Here is a 25,607-nt window from a genome sequence, read left to right on the forward strand (position 1 = left end):
GGAGGTCGGAGCAGAGACCGGCTCCGATCCCCGCCCGGGGGTAGCGGAGCGAGCTGGGGGGCTTTGGAGGACGCGCAGTTCTGGTTTGGATAACGGGGTAGATGGAGGCTCCTGTGGTCCCTTAACGGTCGGCTTCGTCTTTGCATCAAGGGCGCTCTAAAGCAGGGCCCTGGGACCTTGCTGACCCCGGGGAACCTAGCACAGGGCCGGGCACGCGGAGGGACCCATAGGTATTTACTGCTGTGGCTGGAGGTGAGGATGACGTGTTTGTCGGGAGCAGGGACAAGGCAGGAGTGTGCACTTGTGGACACGCTGACGAGGTGATGACATCCGGGAGTGGGCACCTCGGCAGAGGGGGAGGAGGCCCAGGAGCCAGAGATGGGCACGAGGACCAGTGGGGCTGAGCAGGCTGGTCCCCGGCGGGGCAGGCGTGCCTGGATGGGACCAGCTGAGGGGGAGCTGGAGCGCAGAGCAGTGGAGGGACAGCAGAGCCTGGTGTCACAGGAGCCTGTCCCAGGAGGGAGTGTCCTCGGGGGACACGTGGGCGTGGGGGTGGTGGGGACAAATGCTGGCTGCAGGGTCCATTGTAATTGCATCTAACAAGAAAAAAGGATGAGTGCCAACCCCACAGGGGCCAAGAAATCTCAGGGGAGAGCAGGATGGAGGACAGACCTGGGAGGGGGTTTGTTTAAAGATAGAGGGGTGTTCACTGTTGCTAATAGGAAGGTGCCACAGCAGAGAACAGACGCAAAGGAGGGGAACTGAGGGTGCTGGGGCAAAAGGGGGAAGGGCTGAGCAGGACGCAGGCAGCCCTGGGACTGCTGTTACGGTGGGAGCATCCATCAGCAGCAGCCTGTTTTCTTGCCCAGTATGGGGAGCCTGAAATGAAATTCTCAGTGAGAAAGGAGGGGAAGGGAGCAGACACAGGGAGACCCCACCCCAAGTCAGGCAGTATTAGGTCCCCACCAGAGCGCGCTCCTTCTGTGGATGCAGGCCGGCCGGGAGAAAGCAGAGAACTTTTGGGTTTTGATAAGGGGCCAAGGGGACAAGGCAGTTCAGACATGCACATCACTCAGCTCCTATTATCCTCATCACATTTAATCCTCACAACACCCCTGTGAGGTAGGTACTGTCACCCCATCATACAGATGAGGAAACTGAGGCTCACACATGCCTAGGGGCACACAGTCGACAGGGAGGTATGCAGTCCCGATGCTGGGATTCCCTTACTCAACCATGGCCTTCCCAGGGTGGTCAGATTTGCCTACAGCAGCAAAAAAGATAGTTCCCACAGGGAGTCAAGAGCCCTGAAAAGCCTCTCCGGGCCAGCGTCTCCTGGTCCCTGCAGTTTTGGTTCAAGAGCATTTGGGGGACACTCCTGGCTAAGTGGTTCTTTCTGATGTTTCAAGAGGAAGCCAAAGTGACAGCAGGTGAGTATGTTGGGTCAGCCCAGCAGGGGAGAGCGGTCAGGGTCATGATTCGCAGGAACTCACAGCAGGTCCAGCCTCACCCAGCAAGCCAGGCCTCTGGTCCATGCTTTTCCATGTCTTGGTCACCTCAGATGTTACAAATAACATTTAATTTTTTCCTGGCTAACCTCTCTGGGAAAACTGGTTTCGCATACAGTGTCAGGAGAGCACCGAGAAGTTTGAATCAAATTTTCATTTTTCAGTTGAGCCTAAATAATGTTGAGAATTTTTGAAAATGTAATACCTTCTATTTTTAATTTTTCTTTTGTTTTTATCCTAGAGGGATGAAGGATGGAAATAAAGACAGGGAAGGAAATGGCCTAGAAATTCAGTGCAGAGAGTGGGTCATGCAGATACCATCTGGTGGGGACACAGATGGACCATTGCAGGAGAAGGGACATATTTTTAAAAGGAGCTGAGAATATGGGAGGGAGCGAGCCTGTGACCGAGAATCAAGGCCCTTGAGCCTGGTGTTCACTCGCAGTCCACCACGGTGCCTGGGGCAGAGTTCCCCCATTGCAGGAGGCACCAGCCCATGAGGAAAGGAACGCGTGCCCAAGGCAGGGCAGTGTGGGCACAGGGATGGTGATGTGCTTAGGGCTGTCAGCTCTCCCGGGACCCCAGACCAAACAGATGGGGGGATGGGGAGCTGTGTCTGGACACTGGGGCCACATGTGTTCTCAGCTATGAAAGCTCAGTTCCTGGGGTGCTGGCGGGGGGGACGTTCGCCCAGGACATGGGCTGAGTTTCCCAGAGGAAGCAAGACAAGACACAGGAGGGACGGAGACACAGGACTGACATGGCATGGCGTGACTGCTTCGAGGCTAAACTTTCCAAAGAGGAGGAGCTGAGTTTTCGTTGTGCTTTAGAGATTGAAGGCTCGTGATGGGTTCCCCTGGAGAGAGAGTCCCTGCCCCCGGATCTCCTCTCGGGTCCCCATGCGAGGCCAGCGGGGATCCGCAGGGACCCATCTCATCCCCTGCCCCACACTAGCACGGCAGCAGCCCCCCTCAGCAGATGTCCACTGCGGCACCCGCTCCAACACACTCACAGCTTCAAGAAGCCCAAGTTCATGTCTTCCTCCTCCTCCTCGCTGTGGGCTGACAGGTTCTTCCTCTTCACCTGCTGTTGGGGAGCACAGCTCTCCGGGGGGCTGGGGGGGCGACACTGTAAACATGACTTCCGGGCGTGGTGGTGGCAGGGCTGTGTGTTCAAGCTGCTGCCAGCGGGCAGCTCTGAGGTAGACCGGGGGGGCCCCCCTGAGGTGTGCCCGGAGTCTGTGGGACTCGCGCTGTTGACGGAGGAGTACCCCGACGTCGTGACGTCCTTGCCCAGCCCCCACCTGCTGCACAGGGGGGGCTCTGGCCCTGGGGTCCGCAGCGCCTGGTGGCCCGGCACCAGCGCCTGTGTGTCCTGGGCCCCACACGCCTCCTCCGGGCAGGCCTCCTCGTCGCTGGACTCCTGGCAGCAGTGCTCCTCCGGACTCAGGTAGACCACGGTGACGTCGAGGACGCCGCTGGGAGCTGTCACTGTGGGGGACGGGGAGACGTTGGGGTGAGCCTCGGCCCAGCCAGGACCCAGGGCAGCCCGGAGTCCCGTCTCAGCCACAGCTCCTCAACCTTGCCGGTCAGTCTCCTTCCCTTTGCTTAAGAAGTTGAGGGTGAGGTGTGTCCTCCAAGCTTGGGGTGACACCCATGTGACATGGGGAACAGGAAGAAGGGACAACAAATCATGGCCATCTAATACTTGATCCTGAGTGGAAGCCGAAACACACAATTGGAAAATCCATAGACATGGCCTCAAACTGGGCCCTCCAGTTCCCTTCCCTGTCTGCAGATGGCTGACCAGACATGGGGACGGAGCCTTGTGCGGCCTGTCCTGGAGGGATGCCCGAGGCACAGAACCCAGCAGGGGAGCGGGGGGCACATGGCACAGGATGTTCTAGAAAGATCTTGTCGTGAACGCAGGTGGGTCTGTTCTGTCCCTGGCCCGTGCGGTCCTCCCGGCAGCACAGGTCTGGCCGGGCCACAGCCTGTCCTCGCTGTGGGCTGCAGCGCTGGGCGCTCTGCTCTCCCGGGCTCCTTGGACACGAGCCCCCGCAGCCCCAGCCGGCCCCACCCACCGCCCGCCGCGGCCCGGCACTCACCGTCGCCCTCCTTCTCGCCCTCGCTCTCCTGGTCGCCCTCGTAGCCCGAGCAGTAGTCCAGGCTCCAGTCCAGGAAGCTGCCCAGCAGTGTCTCCTCCTGGCTGGATAGCTCGGCGGTGGGTGTGGTGACGAAGCTGCCTCTGTCCTCCTGGAGGCTGTTCTCCCGCTTCCTGAGGCGGGGGGCAGGTGGGAATACAGTCACAGGCAGCAGCGTCAGGAGGCCCAGCCTGGTCCCTGGCACGTGCCCGCCCCACCCCGCCCCATGTGCTGTGAGCACCCAGGAATGCCCTCGGAGGCTCGCAGCAGATTTGCAGAGGTCAGGCCGGCAGCACAGTGAGGTCCCTGCTCATCTGGACTTTGTAGGATGCATAGGAGTTCTTTGGAGGGGGAGAGGGGAGCTTATTCCAGGTACCACAGCCAGGGCACTGAGATGGAAGAGACGGGGTGAAGGGGACACATAGCGGGTGATGGGGACCGAGTGCCCCAGCCTCTCATCAGGGCACAGCTGGAGCGCTGGGGCGACACGTGGAGGGGCAGTGTGGCCCCGGTGGGGCTCCACCTGTGCTCAGGACCACCAAGCCCACAGGGAGCTGGGCTGGAGCCATGCAGGGGAGAAGACAAGGCTGCAGGCCACCGGCCCAGCTTCCGTTTCCGGGGGATCCCCAAGGGCTGCAGGGGTCACACAGGAACCCAGCTGGGCCCGCGGGCTCACTCACCGCTTGGTCCTCCTCCCAGAGGGCGAGCTGAGGAAGGCGTGAATATCGCCCGCGCTGAGGAAGGGTGCAGGTTCCAGGCTCTCCTGTTTCACGCCCAGGGCAGCACACAGCTGGCCGTAGCTCAGCACCTGCAGGGCAGCCAGGGTCAGAGGGCGGGCGAGGCCCCGGGCGGGCGGGCCCTCCACCGGCACCCCTCGGTACCTCTTCCAGGCTGATCTCCTCGTAGCGCTTGTCCTCGAATCGCTGCTTGACGGCAGTGAGAGACACCTGCCTGTAGTCCTTGGGGGCGTCATCGTGGAAGCTACCGACAGAGGGACACGTGAGGGACGGGGGGGGAGGGGAGTGCTGGCACAGCCCCCAGGAGGCTCCACCTGCAGCCCCTGCTCAGACGGGAGAGGACCGGACGTCCTCGAAGCAGGCCCAGCACCACCGTGCAGACGCCCGGCAGTCCCTCGGTTAACCCGAGAGGCACCTATGTATGACCCGGCGCCCGCTCCCAGGTGTGTCTCCGAGAGAAAGGGAGGCAGAGGTCCCCACGGAGACCTGGACACAGTCATCCACAGCAGCAGGGAGGCAGAAAACCCCCAAACGTACATCAGTGCACAGATGGAGAAATAAGACGGGACCTCTCTGCCCAGGGGCTGCCCGCACAGTGGAGACACCGTGTAGGTGGGAGGCCGCTCACACCTACAGGCCTCACGGTGTGCAAGCCCGTGATGAAGTGTCCAGAACAGGAAGGAGAGGAGTGTTGCGCAGTGGTGGGCGGTGGGGAGGGGACACCTGGAGGTATTAGGGAGGCAGGACAGGGTTCTTTTGAGGGAGAAGATGTTCTCTGATTGATGGTGGTGATGCCTGCACAACTCTATACCAAAAGCCTATCAAATTGCACAGTTAAAAAAGTTTCATTTGTAAATAAATATTTCCAGTTTATCTGGATTGAAAAAACAAAAAAACCAGGGGAAGGTAGCAGGGAGGCAGAATCACCCAGCCCCTTGGGTGGGGGAAGGGGACGCCAAGGCAGCTTGGCCTGAGTGAGAAAGGAGGGGGCCCTGGGGGCTTCAGCACACGCAGTGCGGGTGGGACCGAGTGGGAGGAGCAAGGCTGCCAGCCGGGGTGAGAGGAGAGGCAAAGGGCCGAGGGCCTGAGGCAGGCGTGGCCGGCCTGTGCTCGGGCTGCAGTCTGCCAACGCCAGCCTCCTGCAGTGAGTTACTGCTGTCGTGGAGAGGCCGCCTTTTTCTTATGCTCTACTGTCTGTGAGTTAGGTTTGGGTGGGGAGGAGCTGCTGCCCACACAGCAAATGTTAAAAACGTGTGTGCTAAGCAACATGGCCCTGGGATTTCTAAACGCCAACCCTGAGACCCACAGCTCATGGCCCAACAGCCCTCCTGTGATGTGAACCCCCTCTGGACCCACAGTGTGGAGGACATATCCTGTGTGTGGGGCCCACTTCCTTACACACTTACCACTTCTGATGAAGACTTAAGACACAGGGGATGAGGTCTTCACAGGAGAAGCCAGTGAGGTCCCACAACTGGGTGGTCCAGGGCTGCGCTGGGGAGGGAAGTCGGGGTCGTGGGGCCGCCTTGACGCCCACAGCCCTGGTGGCTCTGGGATGGAGCTTCCCAGGGCTCAGCGCTGAAAAGGCCCTGTGCCCAGGGCATGCATGCCCACTGCACCCTGCGAGGGGAATACCAAGCCACCCCCAGACAAGGGCTCTTAGTCCATCCTGCTGCCTCCTCGGGAGAGAAGAGCATGCCGCTTTGTCTCCCTCCCTCCCCCGGACCCGAACACCAGCTCCTGACTCCCGGAGACCCTCGCCCACCGGCTCAGCCCAGCTCTGAGAGGCAGGAGGGAAGGACCGGCCGCTTACTCTGCCCATGCGTCAGCCTCGCCAGCAGCAGGGCGGCCGCAGCCAGGTGGGCTGGGGCGTAGGCAGCCAGGCTGGTGTGCAGCAGGGAGAGCTCGCAGAGGAAGCTGCACAGGTGCTGGGTTCTTGGTGCCATGGGGACCAGCGTCAGCAGGACGTCCTTGTAATCGACCACGGTGGGGACCTGGGGGGACGGGGTGGCGGACATGGGGTCGCAGCATGCAGAGGACCCTCTGCCCGCTTGTGGGGAGGCTAGAATGCAGACATGCTGCCCTCCTAGTGGTCAGCACGGCGCCAGGCACGCCGAGCGGCTGTGGCCTCACGCCCTCCTGGTCCCGGAGAGCTTCCCTGAGCAGAGAAGCCCAGAGCCATGCACGTGCCCTCTGCTCCTCCCACCCGCTGGCGCAACTCGGCTTCAATTCAGGAGGAAAGGCGAGCGGCCGCTTACCCGGATCTTCCCGTCCAGGGCCGAGATGATCTCGCCCATCATCCTCACCAGGTCCTCGTACTTGTACGTGTTGTCTGTGAGCCACACGGCCTCCCGGATCGTCAGGATCTCTTTGCTGATGAACCTGGAGTGCCAACAAGGGATCTGAGCTCGCGCCCCTCAGTGGGCTTTGGGCTTCAGTGATGGGGTGGGGAGTCCAGCGAGTTGACCTGGCTGCCCCCGGCGGGTGAGGTTAATTGGAAAGGTCACGTGAGCCTGTCGGAGAGGCTGAGAGGCAGGGGTACGAGCGCCACAGGCCCGCGGCAGGAGAGCGGCTGGGCTGCTGGGCACACAGGTGTTTCTGCAAAATCCAGCCACGAAGGGTGTGAGCGGCCAATTCTCTTAACCTCCCGACAGATGAGGGTTTGCCCTGCCCTGTGCCAGCCGCTCCGAAGCGAGCATGAACAGCTTTAACCCAGAAGGCAGGCGAGCCAGTAGAAGCAGAGCCAGAGGCTGTCTGGAGCTCTGGACCTGGCCCGGGGTCAGGCCGAGGGACTCAGGCAGTCCCTAGGCAGGTGGTCACCCTGTTCTCTACCCTCTCCCAGTGCCAGCTAGCAGGGTACACGCTGGTCCGACAGTCTCTGAGGAACCCTCCCCGCACCAGGGTGTCGGGGGCTGAGCCCACAGCCCCTCGGTCACTCTGCAGCTCCCGCGGTGGCTTGGCTGAGAGGGCAGGGCGGTGGGGACCGTAGGCGCGGGGTAGGGTGTGACGTCGAGGTGGGGGACACGAGCCTGTGCTCGGGCAGGTGCTGCTTTCAGAGTGGACAGAGGGGTGTCTCAGCCCCTAAAAATCTTTTAAAGCAATTATCTCACGGCCGGTACCCCGGTCCCTGTAACCATGCCATTTAGATCTGGGGAGGCTGGGGACCCATCTGTCAGCCCTCTCTGGTGACAAGACCCAGAGCTCCAGGTTCTGAGGCACATGTGAGAGGTGCCAGACCATATGTGGCCTGTGCTCACCGGGCCTGAGCACCGCTCCCTCCGCCTGTGGACACCCTGCTTCTCTGGCCACCAGGAAACCACAGCGTCCAGTTCCCATCAGGGCCACAGGACAGAGCTCGCCGCAGGCATGGACCTGCTTGCCTCAGGGGCCATGGCAAGCGGCAGAGAGTAAGTCAGGGCCTCGGGCGCCTGCATGAGCTCATGAAGCAGATACACTACATCCCAGTGACACACACCTCTGGGTCACTGTGCCAAAGATCGACCAGTCCTCCGCAGTTGACACCACTGTGTGCAGCGAGCCTGCCCCTCACCCCCTAAGCCTTACAGACAGATACTGCCCGGGCGACGGCAAACCACGTAGGAGAAAGCTGGTTTAAAACACAAAAAAATGCAACATGTATGGTGGGACGTGCCACCCACGCTGTGTCCAAAGGCAAAACTGGGTGGAGAGGCACTGGTTTTAGGAAGACGGACTTCCGTGAAACTTAAGACGGCTGACGGGAAGAGTCAGAACAGCCACCTCTGAGGAGCTCGCATCCTGTCCACGGGTAGGAGGGGGTGTGAACCTGGCTGGATGTGGGTCTCTGGACACAGGGCTGACAGCCTGACTCAGAAGGGCAGCCGACTGTGGCCTCCCTCATCTCCGTGTTGCCCTCAGGGGCCAGGGGAACAGGGTTCCTGCCCAAGCGAAGCCACCACATGGGATGAGCAGCAGCTGCCCGCGCACGGAGGGTCAGCCCTGCCGCCCCCGTGTGGGGAGGACCACTCACTCTGGGCACCCCTGAAATTAGAACCCCGTTATCATGAGGTGGGGCGCCAAGGGCCTGTTCGTCCCACTGAGAAGCCAGCCTGTGACCTGGGCAGGGCCGGCCGGGGGTTTCTCACCGGGTGCAGATGACCATGCAGGCAATGCCCAGCAGCTGCAGCCGGTACCGGGGCACCAGCCGCCTCCGCAGGTACCGGTCCACGCACTCCACGGTCAGATGGAGACACAGGCTCGAGAAGTCCTTCATGGTTGCGACCTCCACCAGCCAGTCGATGAGGATGTACCTGTGGGAAGAGTGCTGCCCCTGAACACCAGGCAGAGCCTCTGCGGGGCCCCGAACCTCACGGGGTCCTGTCGCCCAGTCCCACCCAGCCATCCATCCCAAGGGGTGAGCGGTCACTTCAGGCGTCATGGGCTTATGCCGGCAGCTGTCCGAGGGGCTGGGGGCTCCACCACTCCTGACTTGGTTCCTGGGAGGCAGGTGGGCACACACATGTGGACCCTGCCCAGCCCCACCCTGGGGCCCCCTGGCACTGGATGAGCCTGGACCATAACTTGTAAGTGGGCAGAGCGGGTCTGCTCTGGAGACTGGGGATGGGTCACAGGTCAAAGGTTACTGTCCTGGAAACCTGTCTCCTCCCCGAGGAACTCTCACCGTGGGGTCATTTGTCACAACCCACTGCGGTTGAGCAAAGAGCCAGGAACGCAGCCCAAGCAGGATGCACTGAGCCCGGGCGCTCGAGCTCTCAGCCAGCAGGCAACCACGACAGAGGGCTCGGGCTGCAGAGCTAGCAGACACAGGGTCCCTCCTCCTCGATGGCGCCAAGGCCAAGCCGGGACACTGATGTCACAGGGGACACTGCACGCAGTGGCAAGGATGCCCGGACGGGGCGGACAAAGGAGAGGAGACGGGAGAAAGGAAGCCAGAGAGACTAGCCGTGATGGTGAGGGGCTCTGTGCAGCCAGACAGGAGTGTGTTTCTCAGGCAGAGGAAGGTGCAGGGGGGTGAGGGCAGAGTGAGTGGGAGAGCGGAGGGGGAAGCCAGGAGGAGCGCCCAGGGGTGTGAGGGTCACACCAGCCACGACTGGAAGCAGAGGATGATGCTCCCTGCCCGTTTACCCTAGATAAACGCAATGATCTGACAAAAACCGACCAACCGAACCATACACTTTAAAGTGGTTAAACCAGAAACTAATGTTGGAAATCAATTATAACTCAACTAAAGAAAAGGAAAAAGTCAGCTGTTGTCTGACACGGATGAAACAGTCAGATGCTCAACTTGGGGCTGAAATAATATTATTTCAATAAACCTACTTTAGCTCTTGAAAAGCATAAAAGGTTAAAATTTATGTTAACCCTCACTCCCAACACACAAAAGGAAGAGCAACAGTGTCCCCCCCGCCAAAAAAAGGGCAGACCGGGAGGGCACAGGCGGGAGGGGCACCGCCAGTGCAGGTCCAGGACTCAGGAGCACAGCAGCTCGGGACTCCCTTGGGGGTCCAGTGGCTGAGACTCTGAGCTCCCAACCTCCCAGTGCAGGGGGCCTGGGTTCGATCCCTGGTCGGGGAACTAGATCCCACATGCTGCAACTAAGGGATCCTGCGTGCTGCAACTAAGACCTGGTGCAGCCAGGTAAATTAATTAAAAAGAAAAAAAAGGCACAGCAGCTTGGTGACATTTAATGTGGGAGCAGGGGACACTGCAGCCCAGCTGTGAGCGGAGGCCTAGCAGCACAGCCAGGGCCTGCCCGTCACACATCTAGAACGCACTTGAAATCCCTAGCATGAGCTTAAACAATCATTCACGTTTTCCACTTTGCTTTCTAACATGCTGTGATTGTAGCCGTGTGTCATCTCCCAACTTCAGAGGACAATGGACTTGTGGGAAGAAGCAGGTCACGGGGTTCTGAGGCTGCAGGCCCCCACCTCCCCTGCTGATGCTGATGCTCGTGAGGATGGGTTGGAAAGAAAAGCTTGGTTTTTCTGGCATCATTTTAGAAAGATGTTTAAAGTGGTTTAACACTTTCTGAGGCCTAAAAAGGGAAACTGGAGAGAACAGACACTCCTGTGGGAATTTTTTTTTCCCCAAAGCCCTAGATAACTCGGGCATTACTGGTTTTAGAAAACACACACACATGTGCATGCATGTACACACACACACACACACACACACACACAGGGGGATCCCAGTGGGGCTGACGACACAGCGGGCCTGTCACAGGACCTCGTCACCGTGGGAAGTTCGGGCCCCTTACCTCATCGTGTCATTGAGCCCCTTCTGGACAGAGAAGACCCTCTGCTTATTGACAGCGTGGGAGGCCTGGAACAACTGGCAGACTATCTCGCTGGAGGCTTTTGCTTCCAATCCGAGCTGGTGTCCGTGTGCACAGGCTTTGGCTAGAGACAGCTGTGGGCAGAAGAGTCGTGGGGTGAGCAGGGGCCAGGGCCTTCCTGTCTGTCAACACCCTGGCCCACTTACACCCTCTAAGCCTGTCGGAACAGGAGGGTCAAGATTTTACTTACGCTTTTGGAAGTAACTAATAAGTCATGGTAGAATGTTTAAAAGGGACAAAGGTAGAGAACAGGTCAGCCCCTCCTTGCCCTGTCCTTCCTCAGAGGGGGTTTCTGTTGGCTTTGTCGCCTGGGGGACCGCCGCTGTGCAGGCTTCTTGCCCTGTCCTTCCTCTGAGGGGGTTTCTGTTGGCTTTGTCGCCTGGGGGACCGCCGCTGTGCAGGCTTCTTGCCCTGTCCTTCCTCTGAGGGGGTTTCTGTTGGCTTTGTCGCCTGGGGGACCGCCGCTGTGCAGGCTTCTTGCCCTGTCCTTCCTCTGAGGGGGTTTCTGTTGGCTTTGTCGCCTGGGGGGGCGGGGTGCCACTGCGCAGGCTTGCGTGCCTTCTGCTCGTGCGGCCGACCCCCAGGAGCTGCCTGTGCCGTGACGCTTTCTGGAAGGCCTGCTCGGATTGCCACCCCCCTCACAGAACACCAAAGGCTATCTTATCACATCTTGGCCAGCACAAACTGCTCTCCTTGAGAATGTTTATTTTCAGAAGTTACTAGCTAGCCACTCAGAAGCAAAGAATACGTGTATGTGATCTGCTCATGGGATCGGCCATGACCTCTCTAAACAGGTGCCTTTCCGATGAGCAGTGAGGTCAAACTTGCCCCATATTTTGACGGCTTGTATTTACTTCCTTGTTTCTGAGCATACTGAGGCCCCATGTACTTCCATGGGGCCTTACTGTTCTTACTGATTAGTCTGACCTTAGAAACACACTGTTGATTGTTACATTTCTTGTAAATGTGCTGCATGCCTTTCTGGACACAAATGTTATAGTGGCCTGTGATGTGTCAGGTGGGCGTCCCTGCTGGGGACTTTGTCACGAGTTTTTAAGGGCCAGTGACTGAAGCCCCAACTTGGTGGGGTCACAGGCACCAGCCTGGCCAAGGGGGACTTTCTCTGATTTGCCTGGAAATAGTGACTTCCTTACAGCTGCACAGGGACAGTGTCTGGTGAACGCCAACTACAATCCTCCAACGTCCAGTTCCAACGCTGGACAACCTGGTGAGGGGTCAAATACTGGAAAGAGAATAGCGTTCCTCATGCCAATCTGTTCTAAGGAGCCTCAGGTCCCGCTGCCAAGATGATGTCCCCGCAGGCCAGCTTTAGGGAACTGTCTACACTCTGACAGCAGCTGTGGTTAGTCCACAGCACATAGGAATGACGAGGCTGGCTGTCTTCGGTGCCATGGGCAAAGCGTTCCCAGGCTGCCCTCCCTGCACACTTCAGAGCTGACCGCCCTCACAGTTGCCCTGCTGTGATGCCCCCCTGCCCCCCACAGGAGCCTGGCAGCCCCACCCTGGGGTCCCAGAGAGAAGGCATTGAGACCAAGCTGGCTCCCAGCTCACCTGTGCTTCCCAGCAGCCTTTGGCAGCAAAGTCCCTGAGCTTCCGGAAGCTGTGGAGGCACCGTCCGGGGTCCAGCATCTGTCAATATGAGATGTCCTTACATGGGCGTGTCTCTGAGGAACTCAGAACCAACCCCCGGGGTTCTTCAGTGTTCCTCCAAGACCCCCAGAGGGGCCCCGGCTGGGCCTTCCTTCTAGCCCTTCTTCCCCTGAGTGGTGGTGGTCGTTCCCAGGGTAGAGCTGATAGCAGCCCTGGGGGCCCCAGGAGGACCCCCTGCGCTGGCAGACCCTTGTCCAGGGCTGCTGAGACCGTGCCTCTGGCCAGTGTCACCCACACTCTCCCAGACCTGGGCCCACTCACATCCATTCGCCTGTCACTCTCCCAGAGGAGGTATGAGCTGGTCAGACACCCCTGGTTAGCGGACTCTTCAAACAGGTTCCGGGCCTGCTTCTGTTTCTCTTCATCCTAGAATAAGTAACCACAAATGCAGCGCTCAACTTTAATAAAATGGGTTAACTAAATTAGCGGAGAAACAACCTCCCTGAAGATACACGATGTGAGAACCGAAGGCCCTCCAGCTCCTCGCTCACACCCCGGGTCCCTCCCTGCTGCGGTCAGAGCGCCTGTCACCAGAGGCCACCGCCCTCCCCGAACTGCCCCGGGGGGCTTTTCACGCTTGTGCTAAGTGGAGACCTCCTGTGAGGAGGCAGAGGGAGCTGCTGGAGCGCGTTGGGAAGTACGCGGGCCCATCCTGCCCATCAGACCCTCTGGCTCCACCGGCCACACAGACAGGGCTCCTCTCGGCTGGGAGACCTGGGGGCCTCCTCCCACGGCCTCTCATGAGTGTCCCAGTCCTCAGTGCTTGCCCCTGCCGGAGAGGCGAGCAGCACAGAGCTGCAGATTCGTTGTGCCCGGTGCTCACCCGGGCCAGGATGCCGAGCAGCACAGGGGGTGGGCGAGGGGACTCACCTCAAAGAGACTCAACACCCTCCCCAGGCAGTGCAGTATGGACGCCCTGTGGGTCTAGAGAAGGAAGGGTGACTGTCAGTGGGGAACTTCCTGGGGCCCCCTCGATCCCCGCAGCACCCCCTGTGCAGGTTCTCTTGCTCCCCAGCCTGCCTCGACTCCAGGATTCCACCAACCGCGTCACAGAGCCTCTGGCCGTCCTTCTCCGTGGGCACCCCGTCTGCAGCCCCGCCCCAGCCCCAGGCCCCCAACCCTGGCTTTGACGTCTCCCCGCCTGCGGGTTGTTTGCAGATGCTCCCATATTTGCACTGTTTTCGGAGCTTCCGCTTCCCCAAGTCCCTGACTTCACAAGGTCCACAGCATCTCCCCTCAGGGCTGTCTCATCTCCTGGGACCCTGGGGGGTGCCCCACCTGCACCCCAGGCTGGGACTCACTTTCTGCAGCTGGCACTCCGCCCTGAGGCTCTCGTGAACCACGGCCTTGCAGCAGCTCCCGGACACCGACCAAGGCGGGCGGATGAAGAGCCAGATGAAGGGCGCGGCGCCCACGTTCAGCCGCTCAGCCAGGCTGAAGTAGCGAGAGGCCCTCAGGCCGTTCACTTCCGCCCGGGCCTCGTCAGACACCGACACTGCAGAGACGGACAGAGCGAGCCGGGATGTCTCTGGGGACGGGCACAGCAGTCCCCCCAGTCCTTACAGAAAGTCTAGGGCCTTAGGCTGCTGCCATGCGAGGCTGCTGGTGTTTTAGGACAGCAGAGTCGGGATGGGGGCTCCATGCTTTTCTTCCTGTGTCCCGTGAACCAAGTGCCCTGTGGCTCCTTCCACAACCTGGAGTCTGAAAATCCAGGAAGGTGCCCCCCATCCCCCACCCCATGGAGGGATCACCCTCCTGTGGGCAACTGCCGCCCAGCCCCCAGTTAACGGGGGTTTCTTTCTGGGGTGACAAGAACATTTCAAAACGAGTGGTGTTGGTCGCACAGCTCTGTGAAGACACGGACTGGGCTGTACGCCTGGACGGGTGAGCTGAACTGTGGGAATTCTCTGGGCAATGCCAGATGATGGGATGATCAGATGACGGGAGGGTGGGCACAGGACGGCTCATCATCTCCACGTCAACAGTCCAGTCAACCATGACTGGGGTGACCTCTCAGCAAGATGCCAGGTCTTTTAGAAGCAGATAAATGGCGGAGGTACTCAAGACTTTATGCGTTTTGGGAGCTGGGACAGGATGAGCTGCAGGCTCATTCCTTAGTGAGCCCAGCAGACCGGCAGGAGTCGGGAGAGAGGGTCATATCAGGCTCTTTTGAGGAGCACCTGCCCCTGGGGGTGAAGGAATCCAGGTACCAGGCTGGCTTTGGCCTGCTTGAACTGGCCTCCCGCCGAGGGCTTGGCTCCCTCCCTGTGTTACTGACACCAGGCATCAGGCATGCTGTGATAGCCACCCCCAAGTCCCTCAGACGAGCTGTGGCCAAGGAGAGGAGCTGGGGTCTACTCGTGGGCTACGCTGTTAACTAGGGAGCCAGGAGGGCTGGCTCACTTGAGAAGCTCCCATTCCGAGTCTCTGCTCAGAGCCACTTGTTGTCAATCGAAATTAAAGGCTCGTGAAGTAAGAGGTGACCCCCCGACCTACAGAATCAAAGCTCATCAATGGGTCCCTGAGCAGGACACCTCTCTGACACAGCTCCTAAGATACAATGGTGCGCAGCCAGACGCGGCGAGAGCTGCGACTGAACTGCGAACACGGGCAAGGGCTTATGTGAGCTCTATTTTTCTTTTTTTTTCTGACTGCAGTATATGGCATGTGGGATCTCAGTTCCTCAACCAAGAATTGAACCTATGCCCCCTGTAGTGGAAGCTCGGAGTCTTAACCCTGGACCACCAGGGAGTCCCTAGCGCTTGTTCTAAGGTGTCAGCACCAAGCGGGGCGAGGCCAGCCCCAGACCCGGCAGCACTTACAGCCTTCGTTGTACAGGTAGGCAATGCCCAGCTTCACGGCAGCTTCAAAGTTCCCTTTCTCAGCAGCCCTGGAACAACAGGAACATGGAGCACTGCACGATTCTATTCTATTAAGGTTATGTTCTACCACAGCACCTGAAACTACAGTACTTACTTTCTGAACAGAAACTGTTTTCTGGTAATGCGACTAAACATCTCTTATCCATGACACGCTACAACATGGATGAGCCTTAAAAACACGCTTACGTGAAAGAAGACAGTCACAACGGTGTATGACCCCACTCGTATGAGATGCCCAGGACAGGCAGATACATGGAGACAGGCAGTAGGTGCGAGGTTGTCTAGGGTCTGGATTACTATTGGGAAGATAGGGAGGGACTGCGAACGGTTATACGGCTTCATCCAGGGGTCATGAGACGGTCCTAAAGTCAGACAGTGTGGATGACTGCACCACGCTGTGAATATATTAAAAACCACTTGATCAGTACACTCCAAGTGGGTGGGCTGCATGGTTCGTGGACTATGTCTCAGGCAGCCTGCCTGCGACCACGGGCACACTGTGTGGCTCCTGGCCCCTCTGGCTCTTCCTCCAGGTCTGTCGGAGGGGGTGGGATCAGCCAGGGAATGTAATGCTCTAGGATTCAAACCACATGGTCCTGACCAAAGTAAGAGAAATAAGAAGTTTCCACGTGCAGGTGACCTGCGTCTGAGCCACACGGGATGGGTCACGGCCGAAGCAGACCTTCCGGAAGCACCACTGTGACTAATGAGTGGCAGGTCTGAGCTGGGGGTGCGGATGACCCATGACCGTGCTGGAAGTCATGTGACTCGGTGGGTGAGGTCTACACGCTCAGTCACTCCCTGGGGGATATGGTGTTGGAAGGGGACTACGAGCACAAGGAAAACTGTGACCAGGTCCAGCCCTGAGACAGACTGGCACGGCGGGGAAGGCCAGGAGTGAGAGGAAGCCCGGCTGCTCTCGGGTGCAGATACCTTTCAAAGAGCTTCAGGTTCCCCGGAGAAGGCCACAGCTCCTGGAAGCTGGCGCATGCCCACACGCTGGCATGGTTGTCCACCAGGTACTTCAGGTGGGAATGCACCTGAGGAACAACGGGAGTGGTGTGGAGGGTTATCAAGGGGCTACAGGGAAGCCCCACTTCTGGAACTCTTGAAGACAGGGGTAGACAGATGTAGGGTCTCCTGTCTCCCTCCGACCCTACCAGTAAGGCCTCCTGGGCTCTGTTTATCAAACTAACTAGCAGTTGCTTTGAACAGAGAAAAGAAATCGAACACAACTTTCTCTGTGGTTCTAAAGGTGGGGACAGGTCCTGAAAGTGGGGGTAAGCACAGGCTGAGAAACGGGATATAATGCTATATACCTGCAACGACCAGGGAAACCAACTCTAAGGCTAACGGGTAGGTCAGAAATCTGTTTTGAGCTCCTCTACTTGGGGTTTTGCTAGTGGGAGCACAGCTGGAACCTGGGCTGTCAACGGGGGCACTCAGAAAAAACTGAAACACGTGACAGCAGCCTCAGGCGGGACCTCTGCCCTGGGCGAGGCAGGCAGTGTCCAGGGGCCCTGAGCGCAGGCAAGCATTTTAAGTGCAAAAGCTCCCACTGCCATTGGAAATGGCACCTGCAGATGTTATGAACACAATGGAGGCAGGTTTGGGAGTCAGACAGATGGGTTCTTATGGGTGTTCCCCCACTAATTTGCTGGATGCCCTTGGTTAAGTGGCTCAGGGTGAGGCTGCAGTTCTGATATCTGCACAATAAGGCCCAGAGTCCCTTTCAGTACTGGATACTATATGGGATTTGTCCTCATAAGGGCTTCCCTGGTGACTCAGATGGTAAAGAATCTGCCTGCAATGCAGGAGGCCAGGGTTCAATCCCTGGGTCAGGACGATCCCCTGGAGAAGGAAATGGCTACCCACTCTAGTATTCTTGCCTGGAGAATCCCATGGACAGAGGAGCCTGGTGGGCTACAGTCCATGGGATCAGAGTTGAACACAACTGAACTAACACTTCTACTTCACGCCATCCTCAAGAACATCTCTTTTTCTTCTTAATACTGTCCCATATCTTGAGGGATTCAAATTTCACTGCCAGGAAAAGGTACTTTCTCTGTTAAAATAAACACTGCAAAGAGCAGACTCAAACCTTGGTGTCCTCTGTTTTCATTTTCCTGTCATCAGAACAACCTCAAATGTCTATTACCAACATCACCGTTGTGGATCATCGACCCTCATCGGTAGCCAGAGTTTTTGTTTTGACATTTGAGACATGAAGCCTTCGTGGTAAAACCAACAATGCCAGGGCTGACACTGTGCTCATCTGACAACTTACAGCTCGGACAGCAAGGATGTCTCCAACAGAAAGCCATTTCAGGATATGAAAGAGCGCATCTTCAGGGAGATTCAAGATTGTGAGGTTTCGAGGTCTCCTTCTTATTCTCCGCTTTGAAGGATAACAGAAACACTTGGCACACCTACAGTGGATCACTTAAAAAAAATTGGAATGGTTTAAGTGATGTGTTGGAAATGAATTGTGCTGATATGAAAAGTTACATCTGAACATGTTTTAACAGTTACTGGTCCTCTGCCCCAGCCATAGTTACAGTCCCAAAGATTAAATAAAGAAGTGGTAGTGGTATAAGAGACATGTTCATTCATTCAAATTATTCGATAAACGTTTATGGTGAGTAGTAATCATGTAAGCTGGCCATTGGGAAACCGTCTGACCCAGAGCCCAGATAACAAGGAAGAAAGGAAGAGCAGATGGTGTTGATGATGAGTAGCCAGGAAGACGCCTGGACCCTAGCTGATTTCTTTGCTTCTATTTGCACACATCACTGAAACATGAAATGTTAATAAGGATTTGAACAATCAGGTTTTCGAGTTCAAATTCGGAGGGTCCGCCCTACAGAGAAGCCAAGGGTGGACTTGGAGGGCAGGCCAGTCCCAGCTCTGTGGATGTCAGAGCTGTCCGGCCAGTTTCAGGGTCCTCTGAGACCCTGACAGGGGATCCTTCCAACTTCAACTCCAGCAACTCTTTCCTCCCTCCAAGCAGAGGAGCTTGTGGCAGAAGGAGCCATCCCTGACGCTTCACCCGGTTCTTCATCCGCTCCTTCCTCCAGTCCCCACGGGAGGTGGCTGCTCCACCACCGGCAAGCTCCCCGCTCAGGGCGTCTTCCTGCCCTCTCCCCTCGTTCCTCACCCGGGCTTCCTATCAGTAATTAACCTAATGCGAAAGCCGAGCGCATACGCAGCTCGACCGATCCTCGCCTTTTGCCCCATCTTCCTTACTCCCTTGCCCTAGGATAGCCACGGTATAACCACGGAAACCTCGGCGGTGCTCACGGCACTGCACAGGTGGTGGTCCCCTCGCGCCGCTTTCTCGCGGAGCCGGGAGCCGCTGGGTATTTAAACCGCGCGCCGGGCAGGCGCCGTCGGGACGATCCGAACCCCGGGCCGAAAGGCTCAAGCTGGCCCCACTCAGTCTGGAGGCCACTCCACCGCGCCCCGCGCCCCGCGCCCCGCGCCCCGCGCTCACCGCCTCCGCTCCCCATAGCCGTCGCCGCTGCCGTGGCCGCCGCCGCCGCCGCTGCTGTAGCCGCCAGACCCGCCCGCGGGCCCGGAGCGCGCCTCCCCACGCAGGCGCAGACCCGCCCGCCTCCCGCCTGAGTTTTCAAACGCGCCCGGCGTTCCCATTGGCCCACCACGGGGGGCGCGCGCCACTACCCCTCCGGGCTCCGCCCAGAGCCACGCCCCCTCGGCATCCGGCGCCCGCGACTGGCTGCGCCAGGATGCGAATTCGAACGCCGGCTGTTGATTGGTGGAGCCTGCGCGGCCGCCCCGCCTCCCAGGCGCGGGCTGGGGTCTGAAGGAGCGCGGCTCCCGGGCAGCAGGCAGTGGAATTCCTGGGTCCGCTCCGGCCTGCGTTTACCTGCCCTATTCTGGGATTCGGCCTTGCCCCTGAGTCGGCGGCAGAGGTCCCGGCGACCGGAGCCCATGGCGCACAGTGGGTTGTCAGTGAAGGTCTGAGCAGACCGGCCGCGCCTCGGTGCCCGCGGTCTTTGAGCGCGGACCCCTACGCGGTCTTCGCCCTGGGCGGAGGCAGGCGAGCTGGCGCCCGCGGGAGGCATCTCACCGAGGCTGCCCCCTGACCTTAGTGGCCCGCACCCTGAGGCCGCAGGCCCTGCTTCCCGCCCTTGCTTCAGGCGAGGAGACCCTTGGTTCTGTGCCGCGTCGCTGTTGGCATAGATCGTAGGGCAGAAACAGACCCGGGTGACTCATCCAGCATGTCTGACTCCTTCCCTTGAAACGTGGCTCACCCTGGACCCCTCCTCCATCCCTCCCAGGGCAAGCCCTCAGGACCTTGTCAGTCCTCAGTATCTCCTCGCGGTCAATTGGGAGCCCACTAAAACAGAAGAGCACGCCTGCTTGCTTCAGTGGCTTCAACATTCTGTTCACCCAGGTATTAGGCAGTGCCCACCCAGCCTTGTCTTTCAGGAACCAGCTCACATCCCACCTCCGTGAGACATTCTGACAAGGAAAGAAATGCAACTTCTGGGAGAAGTGCTTGATGGCCAAGGACACAGTGGTTTTTCCCAGAGACACCAGGGAATCTGGGTCAAGGCTCTCTTCTTACTCTCTTCCCAAGGCCTCAAACTGTGCTGTGTCCCCCCACCCCTCACGCTGCTCTCTGAACTCCATCAGGGTACTGGTTCTGTGCTCAGCAGCTGAACACACACAGGAGCCAAGATGCCAAGCCTCCAAGCCAGTCTGGAGTAGGAGACAAGTGAACAGATGATCACATCGCGGCTATGAGGCCCTGGAAGCGGGGATGAGGAGGTGGGGGTGGTGTGTGCAGAAGAGGAGTGGGTAGAGCAAAGCAAGCCTGGGGCCTGCTCCACACCAGAGGAGGGGCGAATCCTCCAGGCCTGAAGGCTTTCAGCCTTCCTCACAGACCTGTGTTCCCACTGGCTACAGTTTCCTGTTTGGTACTTTTTGTCCTCCCCCTGCACTGTTACTTTGTCGCTGGACTCCTCCAGGCAGAGGCCCACGCTCTGAGCAGTCACAGGAAAGAGCGGTGGGTGTGCAGCCGGACGTGGGGGTGGAAAGTGGGGCCAGGGACGGCAGACACCACACTCCTTCTTGGAGCTTGGCTTAAAAGGGAGAGAGAGGGCTACCTGCAAAGGAGCCCAGCGGGGCTTGTGAGAGGGGCTGGCGTGACCACGCTGGAGAAAGAAGCTGTGTGCTTCTTGGAGAAGGGCCCTCATGATAAAGGTGCAGGGCCACACCCATGCACACTCAGGCTTGATGGTCCCAGCTCACAGCCTTCGCTCACCGCCGCTCATGCCTGAGTTGCATCAGAACACAGATTGCTGGACCTCATCCCTCAAATTTCTGATTCAGCGATGCTGGGGTGGAGCGCAAGAACCCGCATTTCTAACAAGTTTCTGAAGAGGTGGATGCTTCCAGCCAGGAACCCCACTTGAGAACTTCTGCCTGAGGTGAATCCTGGCTCTGCCATCAGCTGACCATGGAAAGTTGCTGGATGTCTCTAGGTCTCAGCTTACTCTTCCAGGCAATGGGGATAACGATTATGACTACATCACAGGTTGATGGAGGGCCACATGCAGGTTAGGGTTAGTGTTACAGCCAGGGCAAAGAACAGATGGAGCCACACAAATTGAAATATTGGGAAATGGTGACTTAGGTTTGCAAACTTGTCCTACCTTCAGAACTATGGCCCTGGTACACCGTGGTCAGGGGCACGGCCCTGGTACACTGTGGTCAAGGGCATGGCCCTCTTAGACTGTGGTCAGGGGCATGGCCATTATACTGTAGTCAGGAGCATGGCTCTCTTAGACCATGGTCAGGAGCACAGCCCTGTTATACTGTAATCACAGCCCTGTTATACTGTAATCAGGAGCATGGCCCTCTTAGACGGTGGACAGGAGCATGGCCCTGTTATACTGTAGTCAGGAGCATGGCCCTCTTAGACTGTGGTCAGGAGCATGGCCCTGTTATACTGTAGTCAGGAGCACGGCCCTGTTACACTCTAGTCAGGAGCACGGCCCTCTTAGACCGAGGTCAGGAGCACGGCCCTGTTACACTCTAGTCAGGAGCACGGCCCTCTTAGACCGAGGTCAGGAGCACGGCCCTGTTATACTGTAGTCAGGAGCACGGCCCTCTTAGACCGAGGTCAGGAGCACGGCCCTGTTACACTGTAGTCAGAAGCCCGGCCCTGTGATACCGTGGTCAGGAGCACAGCCCTGTTATACTGTAGTCAGGAGCATGGCCCTCTTAGACCGAGGTCAGGAGCATGGCCCTGTTATACTCTAGCCAGGAGCACAGCCGTGTTATACTGTAGTCAGGAGCACGGCCCCATTACACTGTAGTCAGAAGCCCAGCCCTGTTATACTATAGTCAGGAGCATGGCGGCCCTATTACACTGTAGTCAGAAGCAGGTCCCTCTTACACTCTGCTCAGGAGCATGGCCCTGTTACAGCCATGGTCACCCCCAGGCCTTCATGCTCCTGATGGGATGTGACAGGTGTCCCTCTGATCCCATAGCCAGGTCTCAGTGAGCCTGCAGGCCACTCACGTGTGATCCAAGGGGATCCCTTTCCACAGAAATGGACCTGGATTCTCCACCAGGCCTCTAAGGCTGGTGCCCTCAATCTGGCAGACAGCCAGCCCACTCCTCCACCTCCAAGCTGAGCTTACTGGGTCTTCAGGTTGCCTCTGTACACCTTGCAGCCCATGGCAGGCTGTGTGCACCCGGGCTAGCCTGGCACAGGGAACTCTTTATTACAGCAAGGCAGTCTTTGAGGGATGTGGCGAGGGAGGCTGGGAGGCAGGTGGAGAGCGAGGCAGAGAGGGTGGCTGGGATGAAGACCAGGAGGAAGGCCTGAAGGGAATTGGAATGGGAGACCAGGAGAGAGGCTGGGAGAAACGCTGGGAGGAAGATGGAGTGGGGGGTGGAGTGGGAGGTGGAGAGGGTAGCTGGGAGGAAGAGGGAGAGAGAGGTGGACAGGGAAACGCAGGGTCTGCGGGCTTGGCCCTCCCTTGTCTGTTACTCCCTTGCGCAGGGGGCACAGGGCAGCTGAAGCTCAGGAAGATGTCCTCCAGGGAGATCTGGTTGACTGAGTAGTCCTCCAACATGTACATCATCTTGGCTTGCTCCATAATGCCAAACACCTGTGGGAAGGGAGGGGGCCACTGTGGACGGCAGGCACAGGGGAGCGGGGGCAGACGAAGCAAGGGGTGGGAAGAGGAAGGGTCTCTGAGATTGTTTCGGAGCCCCCAGAGACCCATTCCTCTCTCAGCTGCTCCCAGACCACCTCTCAGGCAGTCAGTCCTACGGAATTCAGCTGTCTGGGATCTGAGGGAAAGGGACCTGGCTGGGAGTGGTGCCAGAAGCAGAGGTCCTGCTGGGTCCTGGCTTGCTGTGTGCACTGGGCATGTGGCATGCCCTCTTTGAACCAGCTCCCCTCTCTGTGAGATGAGGGGGCAGAAGGAGCTGATCTCTGAGGTCCCTTCCAGTTCAAATATTCTTATCAAAATTGTCTATGAAATTCACATGAATGTTGCAGCAGGACTGAATTGGAGTTCCACCGGAAACAGAGAACTCTGAAAGTGCACGACATCAGAGGTGTGCTCCCTGGTGTCCAGGTATGTGCTCACCTTCGCCCAGCTGAGGTCATCGCCGGGCAGGTGGTAATGGACCATCCCTTGGTGCTCATCCTCCAGGACGCTGCCTGCACAAAGAAGAGACCATGTCCCCCTGAGGGCCAGGCTGGACGGCCAGGGGAGGGTGGCGTTCGCCCCGGAATCGTGACTCCCGTTCCAGTGCTCAGGGATGCACAGACGCACGGCGCCCTCTGCAGCACATACCTGGGAAGGTCAGGCCCACAAACTCCTTGAACTCCTCCAGGGCCTCCTGCTGCCCGTCACTCCGGATCTTGGCCCGCAGGGAGTAGCCGCTGCCAAACTTGCTCTTGAGGTGCTGTGGGCTGCCCAGGCACTTGAACTGACCCTGCACCATGATGGCCAGCCGGGTGCACAAGGCTTCACACTCCTCCATGCTGGGGAGAGGGGGCGGAGCCTGATATATCAGCGGGGAATGCTGATGCCTGCCCTCCACGCCAAAACCGTGCACCCAGGAAAGTGCTGACACCCAGATCAAGCTGTTCCTGATTCCCACGCTCAGGGTGTGGCCCACTCGCCTCACAGACTCTTCACCAGAGGCTGACAGATCTTCTGTCCACTCAGCCCCTCCCGGCCCACCCGGCCCACAGCCCCCATCCTGGCTGAACCTGTGGGAGGTGATGACGATGGCCTTGCCGGACTTTCGGGCCCGTGCCACAGTGCCCCAGAGCAGACGCCGGGCCACAGGGTCCATGCCAGTGGATGGCTCGTCCAGGAAGATGACCACAGGCTCTCCCAGCAGGGCAATGCCGGCACTCAGCTTCCGCCTGTTGCCGCCACTGGGGCCGAGGGGGAGAAATTGGGTGACTGGCAACCCTAAGTTTCCAGTGCAATCTTCCCTGCTTTTTCCTTTGCTAAGAAAGTGCTCATGCGCCCTGGTGGGGCGTTCAGTAACATGACCCACCACCCTCCCCCAGGGGTACACTGTGACTCAGCTGTCCACTCAGCATCTAAACCATTCTCCTGGGCATAGGGATCAGTCCAGGCTGAGCACATGGTCCGTGGATCTCCTCTGAGGGCCTCTATGGGTGTCGCAGGGTAAGGGCATAGAACCATTTTAGCTAACTTCTTTTAAGAACACATAGCATTTATGATGCAAAGTGAAGTGAAAGTGAAAGTGAAGTCGCTCAGTCGTGTCCGACTCTAGCGACCCCATGGACTGCAGCCTACCAGGCTCCTCTGTCCATGGGATTTTCTAGGCAAAAGTACTGGAGTGGGGTGCCATTGCCTACTTCCCAAATGTTAATTTAATCATCAAAAGATGCAGGGAAACATGAAAACATGATTGAAACAGAAGTTAACAGAAGAAAGAGGGCACCGTCCTCTAACTCCTGGGCGCTCTGACCCAGTTCTGCTAACAGACTGCAGGGGCACTGTGCACAGATCAAGGGGCGGCCTGGGACTTGGGACCGTGTAGCCTTGCTTTGTTTAAGCTAACTGGAATTGGGTTAGGATCACTGGTGACGGAAGACCCAGGAAGACCCCACGCTCTTCAGTAGAACATCAGCTGCTCAGATGGCTCACACAGAGCAGGGTGCAGGAGTATGGGCGTGCAGTGCAAATCTGCTGCAGGTCAGAAGCCCTGGTGAAGTGGCAGGAAGAATAACAGCTGTGGTGCGTCAGCCCATCCTCAGCCAGGTAACCAGAGGAAGCAGGGCCATGGGACAGCCCAGGCCGCTGACCCATTCTCACAGAGGAGAAAGGCCACCTCCCTGGAAACCTGCGCAGTGGTGAGGACCACACAGCTCCCCCAGGCACAGAGCCAGGAGGCCTTGCCCTACCCCCCAGCACTGAACAGAACCACAGCACATCTTATTTTGGGACGGGAAGGGCTGAGGGGGCCCCGAGTCTCACCTGTAGGTCTTCACCAATTTGTCGGCGTACGTGTACATGAGCAAGTCATCGAGAATTTGGTCCACACAGGAGCTGATGTGACGCTCAGGGATGCCCCGGATCCGGGAGAACATGACCAGCGTCTCCTTGCCTGTCATGTGGTCCAGCAGGGCATCGACCTGGGGACAGTAGCCGATCCACTGTCGCACCTGGAATTGGAGCACAGCCCAAGGGGAAGGCGGGTCAGAAGGAAAGCTCCCCACTGGGCAGGTGCCTGGCCTCTGCCTCATGCACACCCACAAGTGCCAGGTAAACAGACGTGTGCCAGAGGCCACCAGTGACACTGGGGAGCCTGGATGCAGCACTGGCTGCTGGCGTGAACCCCAACCCCAGAGGGCGCATGTGGGTCTGGAGCACTTACAATCATGCCTGCCCAGCAGGAAACCTCAGTGTCCAGAGTTGCCCTATCTCTTGCCACTTTCCAAGTGTATGGTCAGCAGAAGACACTTTATTTTTTCCTGTTTAAGCATATTTTCTATTAGACAAGTAACCCACAAATACATTTTCTTTGTGAGGGTGCTGGAATCTCTTGTCCGGGGCCTGCCCCAGGTGGTGCAGTCGCATCAAGGTGCACTTCAGACTTCTGCACGGCTGCATAAAACACAACTGGATCACCTTTATTTACCATTCTGCACTTACCATTTTACCATTCTATCATTTTAATTCAATATTATGTATTAAGGATCAGCCTTGGTCAGTAAATATTGATACAAACCTACTTCAACTTGGGCTTCCCAGGTAGTGCAATGGTAGAGAATCTATCTGCCAAAGGAGGAG

The 25,607-nt window shown here is 58.2% G+C and overlaps 2 protein-coding genes across 6 annotated transcripts in view; both read right to left on the reverse strand.

The window, feature by feature from the left end:
• Positions 1-660: 660 nt before the first annotated feature.
• Positions 661-18,908, reverse strand: CCNF (cyclin F). Of its 2 annotated transcripts, XM_025274965.3 has the most exons (18): positions 18,772-18,908; positions 17,566-17,720; positions 16,212-16,318; positions 15,219-15,286; positions 13,698-13,891; positions 13,267-13,320; positions 12,658-12,762; positions 12,298-12,375; positions 10,648-10,799; positions 8,513-8,677; positions 6,647-6,770; positions 6,202-6,382; positions 5,795-5,882; positions 4,533-4,632; positions 4,332-4,459; positions 3,616-3,785; positions 2,521-2,998; positions 661-879 (listed from the first exon to the last, which is right to left on the reverse strand). In XM_025274965.3, the coding sequence occupies exons 1-18, from the start codon at positions 18,785-18,787 to the stop codon at positions 843-845; spliced, it is 2,400 nt and encodes a 799-aa protein (XP_025130750.1). In that variant the 5' UTR covers positions 18,788-18,908; the 3' UTR covers positions 661-842. The 2 variants fall into 2 exon arrangements, with proteins under 2 accessions (XP_025130750.1, XP_025130751.1); XM_025274966.3 differs by lacking the exon at positions 661-879 and having other exon boundaries at positions 1,078-2,998.
• Positions 18,909-19,679: 771 nt separating this feature from the next.
• LOC102393607 (ATP-binding cassette sub-family A member 17) overlaps positions 19,680-25,607 on the reverse strand; it is a 113,593-nt gene continuing 107,665 nt past the window's right edge. For all 4 annotated transcript variants that reach the window (XM_025274961.3, XM_044936176.2, XM_025274960.3 and 1 more), the window contains 5 exons: positions 24,792-24,979; positions 23,546-23,716; positions 23,124-23,314; positions 22,914-22,987; positions 19,680-22,427 (listed from right to left, as the gene is read on the reverse strand). In XM_025274961.3, coding sequence (XP_025130746.2) covers positions 22,038-22,427; positions 22,914-22,987; positions 23,124-23,314; positions 23,546-23,716; positions 24,792-24,979 — 1,014 coding nt within the window. In that variant the 3' untranslated portion in view covers positions 19,680-22,037. The remainder of the gene's footprint in view (positions 22,428-22,913; positions 22,988-23,123; positions 23,315-23,545; positions 23,717-24,791; positions 24,980-25,607) is intronic.

This window comes from Bubalus bubalis, chromosome 24, assembly GCF_019923935.1.
Source record: "Bubalus bubalis isolate 160015118507 breed Murrah chromosome 24, NDDB_SH_1, whole genome shotgun sequence".
NCBI lineage: Eukaryota > Metazoa > Chordata > Mammalia > Artiodactyla > Bovidae > Bubalus > Bubalus bubalis.

Bases quoted from the DNA above. Each gene is read 5' to 3' on its own strand.
- CCNF (XM_025274965.3), bottom strand. The intron at 10,800-12,297 runs GTGAGCTGGGAG...TTCTGCCCACAG, and splicing joins AAGGCTGCTGGGAAGCACAG to CTGTCTCTAGCCAAAGCCTG. The intron at 5,883-6,201 runs GTAAGCGGCCGG...TTCCCTCCCCAG, and splicing joins GAGGCTGACGCATGGGCAGA to CGCAGCCCTGGACCACCCAG.